The following is a 14,080-nucleotide window of genomic DNA, read 5'->3' as shown; positions in this document are numbered from 1 at the left end:
CTCGTCTGTTTAGATGAACTCCCCCAGTCCAAACTAGTCATCGAAGGAGACTACCTTCAGCCCAGGCCGGGAGTGCTGTGTGTGCGGCATTGGTTGCAGCAGCCTTAGGAACGTGGGGAATGCTTTGGGAGAAACCAGTGAAACCTGTGGCTTAACACCCGCCTCCAGGCGAGCTGTCCTTCGCCGTGGCGGGAGTCACTGACCTGGACGGCACACAGGTTACTGTTGAGCAGGTGGGCCTCCTTCAGAACCCCGGGGCTGAGCATGACCGTACCCGGTGCTCTTGTCGGTGCGGCGCCTGACCCCACGTGGACCTGCGGGCTGTCCACTAGGTCGGGGTGAGGACAAAGGTGCTTGGCTGCAATGGAGCCCCAGAGCCAGATCTCAAAACCCTTACCTGGTTTTCCTGTTTATAGAAACACAGCGGCCCTGATTGGGTAATGCTTGAAATTCTCACTCTCTTCACTAGGTCGTATTTCATCGGGTGCAGCGTTTTCAACCCCGGTGGCACACTACACCACATTAAATTGTTGGCGACACTCGCAGCATTGTCCCTTTAAGCTATAGAAATTTCAATTCTGGGATTCAGAGTGTAATGTCTTTTTTTTTTTCCACACCCAAGGAGAAAATAGTATATGATAAGCCAGGTTTAATCCCTTTTACTTACCATAGTTCAAGTAGTTGTAAGGCTATTTTTACATACGTGCATACAAATCGTTTAGTAGTCAGGAGCTCTTTATTCGAGGGTCTTTTTGTTCTTCCCATGGTTTTGCACGGCTCCCTCCAAACCCTAACTTTTGCCACCCAGGCATTTCACATCGCCAGCCCCCATCCCCACATTCTGGACACCCACCCGTACACGTGCACGGTTGTCTTGTTGTCGAGTTGGAGTTATTTACAAAATGGTGATATTATTATGCACACTTTTCTGCATGTTGCTTTTTTTTCTTAAAACCTTTAGAAAGTCTTTTCAGGCGAGATAATCTTTTAGAAAGTTCCTTCACGTGAAGCAGGACAGCGTATTGAGCCCTTGATTAGCACTGGCGTTTCCATTTCCCGCTGCTGACAGGGGTACAACAGATGGGGCGTTCCCGTGCTGGCAATGCGAGGTCACAGCGCCTCTGACATTCCAGCTGGATGCTGCTGACGCACCCTGAAAAGAGCGCCCCTCCTTCCAGCAATCGACGTGTGGTCTCATTAATTTGTGTAAAATCATTTCACATGGTCACTTCCTTTCTTAGGTGCATTAACCATTTGAATAATCACTTCTGGGAAAAGACTTGGGTCTTTTGCTCAATTATTCATTGGTTAGTCTGTCTTTCTCTTGTCTCATTGCGATTTTTTATATAATAAAAAAAAATTTACCTTATATTTATCACCCATGCTGCAGATAGTTTTCTAATTTGGGCATTTTTTTCCTTTTTTTTTTTTTTTTGGTCTATGATGTCTTTTCATTTATATATTATATATAACTTATTAGATATATAGAATTTTGAATATTAAATATTTTAATTACAAACAATGATTACAAGATGTTTAGCTTCTGCCTTTAGCTTTAATGTCACTGACACACAATCATGGAATGTCCGCGTGATCTTGAGTCCTCAGCCTGGTGAGATCACCCAACCCCAGTTAGGAGGACCGCGGACAAGATGACAAGAACTACGTTAATCGGTCTAAGGAAACCCCGGGGGGTCTTGCACAAGAACTGACTGATCGGCCTCACCTGTGACCCCCTAACCCCAAACTTCCACTTTTGACCTTAGAACGCCCTTGATTAAAAACCATCATGGAGCTTGGCTTCTAAGGGATAGCTCCCCATTCTCCTGTGTGGGAAGTCATCCGGACATGCAATGTCAGTTTCAAATGAACGCCAGGGTCTTTGCGTATGCAATTCCAACCAGGGCCTCCGTCACCTCTTAAAATAGAATATCCTTGAATGTTCGATTGAAGGAAGACATCGAGGGGTCCAGTCCTGAAGCTGGGGTTCCCAGGGCCTCCTCACAGAGACTTCTTCCTGTTTTCGAACGGGGCAGGGAGCATGCAGGCCTCTGGTATCTCGGGGTTCTTTCCTCCCCTCCTGACAGGCTGAGAACCCGGGAAGCCGGGCGACTTATTCCTCAAGGAGCCACTCCTGTTCCTTCCGGGGCGTCATAATATCGTTGAATGATTGCTTGTCGGCGATTTCACCTCGTTGCGGGGTTGCCTTGCGCTCCACAACCGCGAGCCCGGAGCTGTGAGCATTCCTGCCTCCAGGCTGTGGAGTGGCATTTCCTTCCCAGGACGTCGGGTTCCCTCCTCTCGGCACCCCTTCTCCGGCCCACACCTGTCTCCCACCCCATACCTCCACCCGCCTGCGCCCAGTGCCCCGAGAGCCTGCTCCGGGATAGAAACCGCGAAGGTTTCCAAAAGGTCGAAGTCAGAGTGAGATTTGAGGGGAAAGGGAGCCTTCCGGGAGATGAGAGCTGACAAATAACTCCAGACTGCAAGGTAAACAGGGTGACACCGCGAAGCGGGGTGCGGGGCTTCGAGAGGGGCAAGTATGGAAGCCCGAGGGGAAGCACTCACCTAGCACAGGGAGAGAAGCAATTCCGGAACGAGGACTTCCCCGCGTGTGCCAGGTTTGCCCAGCAGAGGGAGCCCGCGGCCAGCCTCTGGCCGCCGTCCTGTCCACCGCGGCTGACCTCTTAAGAAAAAAGGGTTATCCGCTCAAAAAGAGTTTTTGAATTCAGAACAAAATGAGTCTCTGTTTAGTTTTCTGTATTACATTCTAATTTTTGTAGCTCCGTGAGTACATTTCCCATAAGTTTGTCGTACTACATGTTCAATTTTGCATTTTACTTTTCATAGCTCAAACGCCCCCTTTTTCTCTAAAGCATATTTCTACTTTAATAGAACAATTGGGTTGGCCAAAAAGTTTGCTTGGTTTTTTCCCCTAAGATGGCTCCAAGAGTGCTTCGTTGCCTTTAACTTCATTCAAAACAATTTAGTTAGGTTGTATTGCGAGAGCTGCCACATCAGCGTGCATTAAAAAAAAGTATTCAAATTGGTGAATTTTTGAGTAGCCACTTTAATATTGAAGATGGAAGAAAACATGCAACACTTTTGGCATATTATGCTTCAGTATTTCAAGAAAGGTTAAAAATGCAAGAAAAAATTTGTGCAGTGTATGGAAAAGGTGCTGAGACTGATCAAATGTGTCAAAAGTGATTTGTGAAGTTTCGTGCTGGAGATCTTGCTGGATGACGCTCCACAGTTGGGCGGCCCCGTTGAAGTTGATAGCGACCAAAGAGATGTTAATTAAGAACGATCAACATTATACCACGTGAGAGACAGCTGACATACTCAAAAATTCCAAATCAATTAAGCTCTCGGTAAAAATGATAAAAGCATCTTTTATTTTATGGGAAAACTCATATGAACTTTTTGACCAACCCAATAGTATATAATCAGCAGATTTCTGTGTTGACTAGGTTTGTTAGGCTAAATATTAAATAGCCCCCAAGCAAATGATTTTTTCTCTCATACTCTACTGTTATCCAAAGAAAACATACGGGTGTCCTATGTGTGTTTTTTTACTCTTGTTATCAAACATGAAACGTTTAGGTTTCAACCGACTTGAAGGTTTGTGAAATAGTTTGGATCAGGGCATGATTCACAGAGGCCGTAGCTGGTCTGAAATACGGACAGCTCCCACCTTATCAGCTGAACTCAGAAAACTTACGTTTCCCTGGAGGATTCCCAAGGATCTCCTGGAGACGTACGTTCTTGAGCACCTTTTACAGAAGAGGCTTCTGGGGGTATTTGCCTGTGAGCATCAGGCGACTCCCGCCTGCGCTACATCATTCTCCACCCTCCCTCACTTGAGGTTTCATCTGTCCAGGCTGTCCCTGTACAGTCATTAAAACTTGGATATGTTCCTCTTAAGTGTCCTTAAAGACAAGGTCTTCTAACCCTTCAGCAGATAAACAATACAATAAAATGGCTCATGCCAGATGTCCAGGTAGTTCGTAGCAGCTGGTGAAAACAGAACTATAATATGTGAAGTGTATAAAGGTCACATTGAGTGTATTTATAACACTGCTCACTGTGTTTGCCTAATAACTACACAGTATAATGGTGTTTACATTTCTTTCCATATGTATAATACGAATTTGTAGAAGGTGTACCTGGTACACTGTTCTTTGCTTAGGTTTCTTAGTTGATCACAACAGGCATTTCCACGGAAGGATTTGTGCTTCTGACGTTAAAATACCCGAGAAAACATGGAGGATGTCTGTGGATAGACGATGAGAGGAACACTTGGGACGTCGATGGCAGGAAAAAGGAGGGGACAAAACAATAGGGTTAGGAATAAGCTTTCTTAAAAGGTGACCTGTGAACGCTAAGTGTAGGAAGACATTCCACACAACTATGGACCCTAGGAGACATGGATGACATAAACATGCGACATGGGCAAGCCATAATGCCATAGGCAGGGCCAGGGCCTAGACGCACTGCAGAGCACGCTGACACTTAAACTTCAAACACTGTGCCCAACCCCAGTGTGTCTGTCCTGGGTGCTGACCCCTACCCTCTACACACCGACAAAAAGACAAGGTCTCAACCCCTGGCAGAAGGCTTAAGAATGAAAGGCCTTAGACTAGGGACTCATTCACTCGTCCAACAGACATTGACTACACATCCACTCTGAGCCATCGACAGAGGGTCATCAGCTCCCGTTCAACAACAGGAGACCCCGATTTGGAGTGAAGGACCTTTATTCGGTAAAGAGAACTTAACAGTGAAAACGCACAGCTATGAGACGGCACGCGACAGAAGAGCTGTGAGAGACTGGGAAGTGCCGGCCCCCATCCCCCTCCCCCCAGTGTTGGGGTTCAGCCCAGTTCCAGTGGGACTGCTTCCAGTTGAAGCTGGAGCCCGGAAAGAGCAGCCTTCCGTGGAAGCTCACGAGCACGCCCGGTGAGGCCGAGGTGAGGCTGGCTAAGACGAGGAGGCGAGGGCCTGCCAACCGCCCCCGACTGGTCCGTTTCTATGCCAATCAGCACTCCAAATCTTCCCGTATGATTGGCAGGAGAGGAGCACCTCTCATTGGCCAGCAGAGATGCAAATGAGGACACCAGGGCAACGCCCGGCTCAGCCAAGGACGGTCTTTCGCCCATCGGCTGCTTTCCTTTCTGGGGTCCGCTCAGAGGGCAGGAACCCAGGGCGGGAGGCTGGCAGCTCGGCGCAGCTTCCCCGGAAGCTCGGAGAGCATGGCAGGTCCCTGTTTAGCAATGCCTGCGACTGTTCATAAACGAGCCCAGTTAGCCACCAAGAGTCCTTCTTACCAGACATATTCACTCCTGGGGTCGACAAAACTACTGTATTAGGCACTGAGAACCTCGAGGAAATATGCTGGTAAAAAGGGCCCTTCGTGGTTAATGGAGGTGAAATCCATACCCGGCGTGCAGCAGCTGCGGCTGGCAGAGGCCTCTCACGCATGCCCGCGCCTCCGGAGAGACCCACGGGCCGAGCCGCCCGCCCGCCTCCTGGGCTCCCGCCAGCTGGTCTGAACCTGATGAAGTTCCCGGGATTGTAACTTGACCAATGGGCTGAGACCTGCGCTGTCCAATCGTGTCTGTACGGCAGTAGCTTCATTTGCATCTTGCCGACCAATCAGGACAGTACTGTTTGGACCAATCCAACTGAAAGTTTGGATTCCTTTTCCTGAATTGGTGATTTCTTTTATCATCATCCTGTCTTGTTCAGCCGCCTAAGCGTTTGAGGACACAGGGGCCCCTCTGAGCGAGCACCGCAGGCCCTGCCGATGGGCAGAGTCCAGCCCTGACCGGCCAGACGCCTGGAGGTGGGGCTCGGCGGCGCCGGACCAGGCCTGCGGCTTCCCCTGCGCAAGGGGCGGGGGTCCCTCAGCCCGCCAGTGGGTCTGAGGCTGTGGAGGCGGGTCGGTGCTGGGACGAGGAGGACAGAGGACAAGTAACACTGCCCTTGCGCTGGGGAAGGAAAAATATTTTTCCTCTACCCACTTAAGTTCTCCAACTCGAGCCCTGTAAATTAGGCTAACAAAAGGTAGATTCGTAAGAGGAAAAACAAGTTTATTAACATGATACACGGTACTGGAAAATATACATATAGGCCTCTGCCCCCAGTTCCTGGCACGGAGGTCCTGAGTCCCTGGAAATACCCTGAGTGGTAAAAGCACAGGAAGCATGTTTTCTTCTAATAAACACGTCTTTGACCAAAACTCCTGACACAGAGCTTCCACGTCCCTTGGATTTCCGGGCTGATGAGGGATCTTTTTTCCTAATGGGGCCACTCTGGTCTCCTGGACAGGGGCTGGTCACCAGAAAGACTAATGGGATTAGAAGTCTGGGACACTGAGCCCCAGCCCCACCCTCTGGGGAGGCAGGAGGAACTGCAGATTAAGTTAATGGTTGGCCATGCCCACATGATGGAGCCGCCAGTAAAATCCCGAAAGTGTAAGACTGAGCTGCTGCTCGTGGACCCAGCACGTGCCGGGAGGCTGGCACTCCCAGCGCCACAGGGGCGGACGCCTCCTGCGGGGGCCCCTTCTGGCTCTCATCTTGTGTGTCTTTTTGTCTGGTTGCTCCTCTGTCTCCTTTATCATACCCTTTAGTGTATGACAGACCACTAAACAACGCATTTCTCTGCGATCTGTGAGCTGTTCTAGCAAATGATGACTCTGAAGAGGGCGTCATGGGGACCTCAATATTTAGCCGTCAGGTTCGCAAGGTGATGACCTGGGCTTGTGACCGGCGCCTGAGGTGGGTGGGACCAAACCCCTACCCTGCGAGATCTGCTCCTACCTCAGGCGGCGTCGGGACCACCAGCCATCATGCCAGCAACGCCTATTTACTGAGATGTGAAAACGTCCCAGGAGAGCGGGCACTCGCACGTTCTGGAAAATGTCCACTCCTTTCGCAGGACGGAGGCCTGTCCCGGTCCTCCTCCCTCCAGCCTCCCCGCCGGCCAGTCCTCCGCCCGCTCTCAGTCTGTGCTTGGCGATGGTCTGGGCAGAGCTCAGCCGTCCGACGGCCTCTGCACTCACTCTGTCTCCCAGGGCCGGGGCTCAGAGTGACCGACGTGTCGGCAGCCACCAGACTCACCGCAGCTCCGGTTCTGCTGCCCTTTCGCGCAGTGAGCAGGAACGCCGGCGGCCGCTGCTCCGCACACGAGTTCCCACTGCGTCGAGCACCCTGGCCGGCCCTGGCGGAGCGGCTCAGTCGGCTGGAGGGTCACACTGTAAAGCGGAAGTAAATCCCAAAAATGGCAGGTGCGATCCCTGGGCAGGGCACGTGCCTGGGTTGTGGGTGCAGCCCTTGGGTGGGGCACATCCAACAGGCAACCGACTGATGTTTCCCTCCCTCTCCCCCCTTCCCTTCCCCTTTCTCTAAAAACACGTCAACAAGCATGTCCTCGAGCGAGAGTTAAAAAAACAGTGGGAGCACGCGGACCTCCTGACCTGGGCGTCAGCCCCGGACTCGGACTCGCGGAAACCCAAGCTCTGACTCCGCTGCAGGGGGCTGCAGACAGAGGCCAAGGCCCAGCCTGCCCATAGGTGGCGCTCTCAGTCCTCATAGCCCTTCTCTCCAGGCGGATTTATCAAGGACCCACTAACAAAGGGCCCGGCACTGCGCAGGGAGTCAGCGGGGAAGACCGCGAAGCCCTGCTCACAGGGCTTCGCGCAGCTTCTCTGTGCCGGCTCCGCCCAGGGCGCCGCGCCCGCCTCACTCCCCCGGCGGCGGCAGGAACAGGGGGGAGTACGGGTAGACCTGGAAATAGGGCCGCAGCACGTCGGAGAAGGCGGCCTTGGGGAAGGTGAAGATGTGGGCGCCCGTGGTCATGTTGTAGAAGGACACGGCTCCGGCCTCACAGTCCAGCAGAACCCCCACCACCAGGGGCTGCTCCTCCAGGTACAGGGGCGTGCGGGGCCAGGTCAGCGCCACGTAGCCGTCCTTGGCGCACAGCCGGAGGGCCCAGAAGCCGGCCTGGGGCTCCTGCCTCAGGCCCGCGTCCCTCCGCACGCTTTCCATGCAGACGCCGAGGTCCCACCCTGTCCCTTCTCCCACGTCCACCTCGAAGTAGTGCCGCCCTGAGGTGAAGCTCCCGGAGCCCAGGATGCAGGGTGCGGCGGTGAACCTCCTAGGCGACATGTCCAGATTTTCCTGGGGGCAGCCCCGAGTCACTTGTCTCTGGTCCTCAGACACAATGAGCTCACGATGCGCCGTGTCGGGATCCAGAACCACGCTGACTGCCGGGGGGAAAGAGACATGATTTGTTGTTGCCAAGAACAGGGTTTAAGGGTGAGGCATGTTTCGGACCAGCGGTGAGAGCTCAGGCAGGTCATTCTGCGAGGCTCCGTTTTGGGAAACACAAAGCAGAAGTCACCACATTGGTCCCGGGGCGCAATGGGAGGACCGAACCGAGCCACTGCACCCTCAGCGCCGGGCGCCATGCCTTCCCATACCTTGGTAGCTCCTTAACAGCTTCTTCACATCGAAGTAAAGCTTCGGGACGTCGCACGAGGTGTGCACCTCCAAGGACAGGGCCTCCGGGGCGTCCAGCTGCACCGCCTGACTCCTGGGACAAGCAGAGGCCGAGACTCAGCAGAGCGTCCCAGCTGCGCGCCCCTCCTCCCTCCCTCTTCGCGCACTCAGCACTCACCTGCTCACAGTGGCCTTCACATCCTGCAGAGAAACAAAGGCACAGGTGGGTGTGGGAACACCTGCACTCGTGGGTCCACTCTGTCCCTCCCAGGGAGTGGCCTCCACCTCAAGACGTGGATGACACCCGGGCAGCGCTCCCCACCCCCCACTCGACCCCTGGCGTGGCCGGCACGCAGGACGCTCCTCGGACTCCGAGCCCACTCCCTTCCTGCTGAGGCCCGAGGGGAGCTGCCCCCCGCTGCTGCGGGCAAGGCCCACCTTCACTGGCCTCGCGTCCCCCAGCGTGAACGCTGTGAGCGACCGCGTGTCAGCCTCTCAGCGGCGGAGGGGGAGGCGTGCGCAGCGCCTGGACTGGCACAGGGGCGGCGGCCACAGGCGTCACACGGGGTGGAGCGGCCGTGAGACACTGCCAGCCTGACCGCGTGACCTCCGGTCCTGCGTGAAGCGCGCAGCCGCAGGCGCGGCCCACCTCCCTGCGGCCGGAAGCGGGCTGGGCACGCGCCCTGGACCCCTCGGGCAAAGCTCATCGCGCACCTTGGCGCCCCTCCTGCTCCCCCGGACCAGCTTCTCCAGACACTGTCTGACGGTCAGGGTTCTGTGCATGCGGCGCAGAGGCCATCTGGTGTCTGGCCGAGGAGCGCCCCCCGCCCCCCGCATCCCCCCAGCAGGGGGCAGTTTTCCGATTCACTTCAAGGGGCCCCGTAGACGATCAGAGGCCGCCTTGCAGATTCCCATCTGCAGCTGAGAGAAGCATCACTTTAGATTCCCCGCCCTAAAGAGCCCCTTGTGAGCGAGGCCGGGGGGCCGTCGCCTCTCCCCCCACCCTCCGAGTGCACAGCCCCACCTGCAGCAGCTTCTGCGCGGAGCCCTGGCACCTCTCCTCCAGCTCCAGGATGTGGCTCTCCAGCTGCTGGCTCTTCTGCCTCAGCTTGGCCTCGCTGTCCGTGAGCCTCCCCAGGGTCTGCTCCTTCTCCCTCTCCAGCCTCCACAGGTAAGACCTCTCCTCCTCTTTCAGGAAGCTCTGCAGATTCTTGAAGTCAGACTGGATCTTCTGCCTCTTAATATTTATCTTCTCCTGGGGTCGAGAAAGGATGCTCAGAAGGTGGAACCGACCCCACGGTCCATCCCTGGATGAACTGATACACAAGGTGGGGGGCCTGTGGACGTGATGGGGTGCTATTCAGCCGGAAGGAGTAGGTTCCGACAGGCTAAATCATGGACGAGCCTCGAGGCCAGTATAAGTTAAACAAGACACTTACAGACAGACAGACAGTATGTGATTCCACCTACGGGAGGGACCTGGAACAGCCGACGTCACAGAGACAGAAAGCAAAGTGGGGGTGACCAGGGGCTGAGGGAAGGGGCAACGGGGACAGTGTTTCCGTTTTGCAAGATGAAAAGTTCTGGAAGTGGGTGAGGGCGATGGTTGTTCAACTTATTAGGACTTAATGCCACTGCACTGTGCACTTAGAAAGGCTAAAATGGTAATTTTCGTTATTTATATTTCTACTGCACAGGCACATACAAAAGAAAGTGTGCTCACCCGCCGTGACACCGCCTGCCCGGGAGCCGCGGCGCCGGGCGAGGCCTCCAGCGCCCCCTGCGGTCACACCTGGGAGGCACCGTCGCGGGGCGGCCCCGCGAACTTCCGGACTCGCCGGCGAGATGCGGGACGGGACGCCAGATAATTGAATCACGCGGAACTGGGACCCCAGGTCAAACGTATCGGTTACAACAGCGATTTTCAACCTCTTTCACCTCATGGCACATGGAAACTAATCACTGAAATCCTGCGGCACGCCAAAAATACGTTACATTTTTTGCTGATGTGACAAAAATAGGTGTAATTTTGATTGGTCTACAAAATAACAACAGTAGTAATTTCTACCCATTTTGCTCTAAAGTGACTTTTTAAAAAATCAGGTACCCGTCCTGGCCAGGGAGCTCCGTTGGTGAGAGCACTGTCCCAAAGCACCAAGGCTGTGGGTCGGATCCCGTCAGGACACATACAGAAACCAACCAGTGAAAGCACCCATACGTGGAACAACTACTCAGTGCTTCTTTTTCCCTTTCCCTTTCCCTTCTGCACTTGCTTTAAAATCAATAAAAAAAATTTAAATATCAGGTACCTATATTTTTATAAAGTTATTTCTGATACCAAGAATTAACCAGTCAGATGCCACATTATGCCATACGACCAAAAAGATGCAGCTCTATTATGTGACCTATATATTTTCAGTTCAGGACAGGGCATTCACACCACACGTGTATTGTTGTGTTGGCTGTTGCCATTTTTTCTACCTTGACCACCTAAGAGGAAAAAGAGGTCAGTGCCCCTGACTGAACGGTCAGGAATTGCATGTTTTAAAAATTCCTACAGCGCAGGGACTGGACATCGCTGAGTTACAAAGATTAAAACGAGGTGTTACGAGGGATGGAAGAAGGTTAGTCTGAGGCAATTTCATGAAGCGAAAGCTCAGAATGAACGCTGCCCCAAGAGTGGACTCAGCCCAGGCTTCGGACAGGCCTGATGTCCAGCAAGCAGGGCGGGGGCGGCGGGGCTTCACTGTGGTTAACTGAGAAATATTCATCCACCGGCCCAGGGTCCCCTTCGTCGTCCTCATGTGTAAGACTGACCGAAACCAGATATACACCCTGTGGACTCGGCTTTCATCTGGGGAGATAAAGAACCGCAATGCCCCTTAGCGGCTCCTCCAGCCTCGCACTGGGTGCCCCTTACTGCCCGTCCTCGCGGCGGGTGTTCGGGGCAGACGGCCATCAACGGTGCTTCCACGCACACTGCGCGATTCGGACCCTCCCCTCTGCCGAGGTCCCAGAAACGAGGGCAGTGAGAGTGTCCACTGAGAGCCCAAGTCTAGTATTCGCACACAAAGGGTCAGGGCAGAGGTAGGAAGGGGCCCCTGCAAAACACAACGGCTACGGTCCCATGGGGTCACAGACAGCTGTCCTCTTACATAAGCACGACCGTAAAGCAATGCCTCTCCGGCCATGGGGCTGGGCAGCCGTGGAAATGGTCAAGACCCACGGTCTGTGGTTACAGGCCCTTGTAGCCAACGATCCTGTCCTCCGCACAGACCAGCAGGTTTCCCTGACCAGACTCGTGAGTTTGAGTAATTAGGGGTCTCGGCCTGGAGCGATGCGCTCCGCTGGGAGCTGCACCTTGCGCTGTGGGCAACGTGTCACGGTCAAGAGGCCCCCACACCTCTTCTGAGAATCGGAGAGCCGGTGAGGGGTGGCTCTCGGAAAAGAGGCACAGGGATTCCACTCCTCCCGACAGGCGTCGGGAACTGCTGGCCAACTGCTGCGGGAAGGTGGGAGGCGGGGAGTTCCCGTAATGCAGCCAACGAAGGGCTTAAAAACAAACACGGTTTCTCGCTGAGGTTTCACCTGTTGGGTCGACTCTAGTGAGACGGCCACTGCTCTTTGCCCGATTATCCCCGACACCCGGTTCTAGGCCAGAAAACGGCTGGAGACAGAGAACCCGCATTCTTACATGCCATTTGGCTATTTGCTTCCTCGTGAATGCGTTCTGGTTCATGCATTCCTCTCCCAGTTGCCTCAATCTTGTCACGGCCTTCTGGAGCTTTTCCTACAAGAAAAATAGGGGGCGTAAAGTCTATTCAATTGGGCGACTCTTCAATTAGGCACCTGGGGGAGGATCCCAGGCCACCAAGATGATTAGCATGACGCTGAATCTGTACGGAGCCCTTCCTTGCCTTTCCGCTCCCCCACCATCCCGTCCCCTGCCTCTGGCTGTGCGGCCGCCCCTGGTCCCCTGGCCCCCTGGCCCCCTGGCCCGGTGCGCCCTGTCTTTTCTCCACACTTGCACATGCATTAGCTTCTGTGTCCTGTCAGGAGGCATTTCTGGAAGGCTCCCCAGATACCGCCTGCACCCTGTAGCACCCAAACCTGGGGACGCCACGCAGCTCTTCCGCTGGTTTGTCTTCCCTGCTGGACTGAGGACGCCTAAAAAGTGGCGTCTCTGTCCCCTGTGCTTTCGGACATGCCCACGTTGGGCCAGCACGTTGCCGTGTCTCATTAGATACACAAGGGAAGCAATAAACTACCATCCGGCATCCTAGAGCCAGGACGTGTTATCGTGTTACCACAGCCACCGTGGACACGAGGAGAGTCGAGCGTACTGCTGAAGGTCGGGAAGGACGGCCGGGACTGGATTCAGGGAGGACCCAGCCTACCCTAGCCCAGTTTTCGGGAGGATGGCCGAGGAAGGCTACACGGCAGGGTGGCGGCCTCGGGCTCTGGGCTGCAGGGCGCGGGGCCTCGGCGCGCAGCGGCCGCCGGCACCCACCTTGTAGCCAGGGCACGCGTCCTCCACGAGCACCGTGCTGTGCCCTCGGTGCTGAGGGGCCCGCTCGCAGCGCCAGCAGATGAGCTGGCCCTCGTCCTCGCAGAACAGCTGGAGCCGCTCCCCGTGCTCCTCACAGGACATGTCGCAGTCCATCTCCCTGAGGGCTTCGATGAGGCTGCCCAGCTGCTTGTTGGGCCGCAGGCTGCCTCGCTGGAACGGGGCGCGGCACTGGGGGCACGAGACCACCGGCCGTGGCAGCAGGAGGGGCTGGTTGTCCAGGAAGTGCAGGATGCAGGCCTGGCAGTAGCTGTGTCCGCAGCTGATGCTCATGGGTTCGGCCATGAGGTTCAGGCAGATGGAGCAGGTGGCCTCCTCCCTCATCTTCTTGCTGCTTGTGGCTGACGCCATGGCTCTTCCTGAAGGTCCCCAACACAGGGTCTATGGCCAGGGACACCCAGCGAGGACTTCTTTGCCGCAAAGGAAATACCTCGCCAGAGCTTCTGCGCAGCGCCTGGGCTGCCACTGGCCCCCACGGGTCTCGCGGTCTCCCCGCCGGGGGGAAGAAATGGACTGGAGTTTAGAAGATGCAAAAAATGTCGCTGTGCTGGGGGAGGTGGTCGCAACCATCACATGTGGCCCCCTGAATTTATTAAGATAACGTAGACTTTAAAATTCAGGTTTTCCCTCCCACCGGTCTAGCAGCCACAGGTGGCTTCTCAGAACCCGAGAGGGGACAAACTGTCCCTGCGAAGTTCTGCGGGAGCCAGGGAGCAAGCGGGGCCACAGCTCGGAGCTCAGGGAGGCTCTGCAAAGCTCGTCCCTGCTCTAAGGAACGTCGCGAGTGATTAGTTCCAGAGCTGTTTCATTGGAGCATTAGCGTAACTGGGTTGTTAGTGAAGGATTCCACCGAGGCAGTCCAGGCTGACCCGCCTGGAACCCAGCCCCACCCCAGCCTCTCCACCCCACTCCCACCCCACAGAGAACAAAGGTACCAGGTGATCGGTCTCAGTGGAGACCCAACCACCCAGCCGGGGCACCGTGAAGGCAAATGAGCCCCCCAGGA

General features: G+C 55.0%; 1 protein-coding gene across 1 annotated transcript; it reads right to left on the bottom strand.

Annotated features, from left to right (window-relative positions):
* Positions 1–6,115: 6,115 nt before the first annotated feature.
* Positions 6,116–13,563, bottom strand: TRIM38 (tripartite motif containing 38). Its single transcript, XM_054565035.1, has 6 exons — positions 13,018–13,563; positions 12,202–12,297; positions 9,532–9,762; positions 8,686–8,708; positions 8,489–8,601; positions 6,116–8,272 (listed from the first exon to the last, which is right to left on the bottom strand). Exons 1-6 carry the CDS (start codon positions 13,423–13,425, stop codon positions 7,749–7,751), a joined length of 1,395 nt encoding a protein of 464 aa, XP_054421010.1. The 5' UTR covers positions 13,426–13,563; the 3' UTR covers positions 6,116–7,748.
* Between the last annotated feature and the right edge of the window lie 517 nt (positions 13,564–14,080).

This window comes from Pteronotus mesoamericanus, unplaced genomic scaffold (genome assembly GCF_021234165.1).
Source record: "Pteronotus mesoamericanus isolate MK-2021 breed Mesoamerican mustached bat unplaced genomic scaffold, CSHL_Meso_final scaffold_99, whole genome shotgun sequence".
Lineage (NCBI taxonomy): Eukaryota > Metazoa > Chordata > Mammalia > Chiroptera > Mormoopidae > Pteronotus > Pteronotus mesoamericanus.
The sequence above is the reverse complement of the archived record's forward strand: the minus strand, read 5'-3'. Positions and strand labels throughout refer to the sequence as shown.

Bases quoted from the DNA above. Each gene is read 5' to 3' on its own strand.
- TRIM38 (XM_054565035.1), bottom strand. From the start codon at position 13,425: ATGGCGTCAGCCACAAGCAGCAAGAAGATGAGGGAGGAGGCCACCTGC. The intron at 9,763-12,201 runs GTAAGAATGCGG...TCTCGACCCCAG, and splicing joins AGCAAATAGCCAAATGGCAT to GAGAAGATAAATATTAAGAG. The intron at 8,273-8,488 runs GTATGGGAAGGC...TCCCCCCGGCAG, and splicing joins GCTGTTAAGGAGCTACCAAG to TCAGCGTGGTTCTGGATCCC.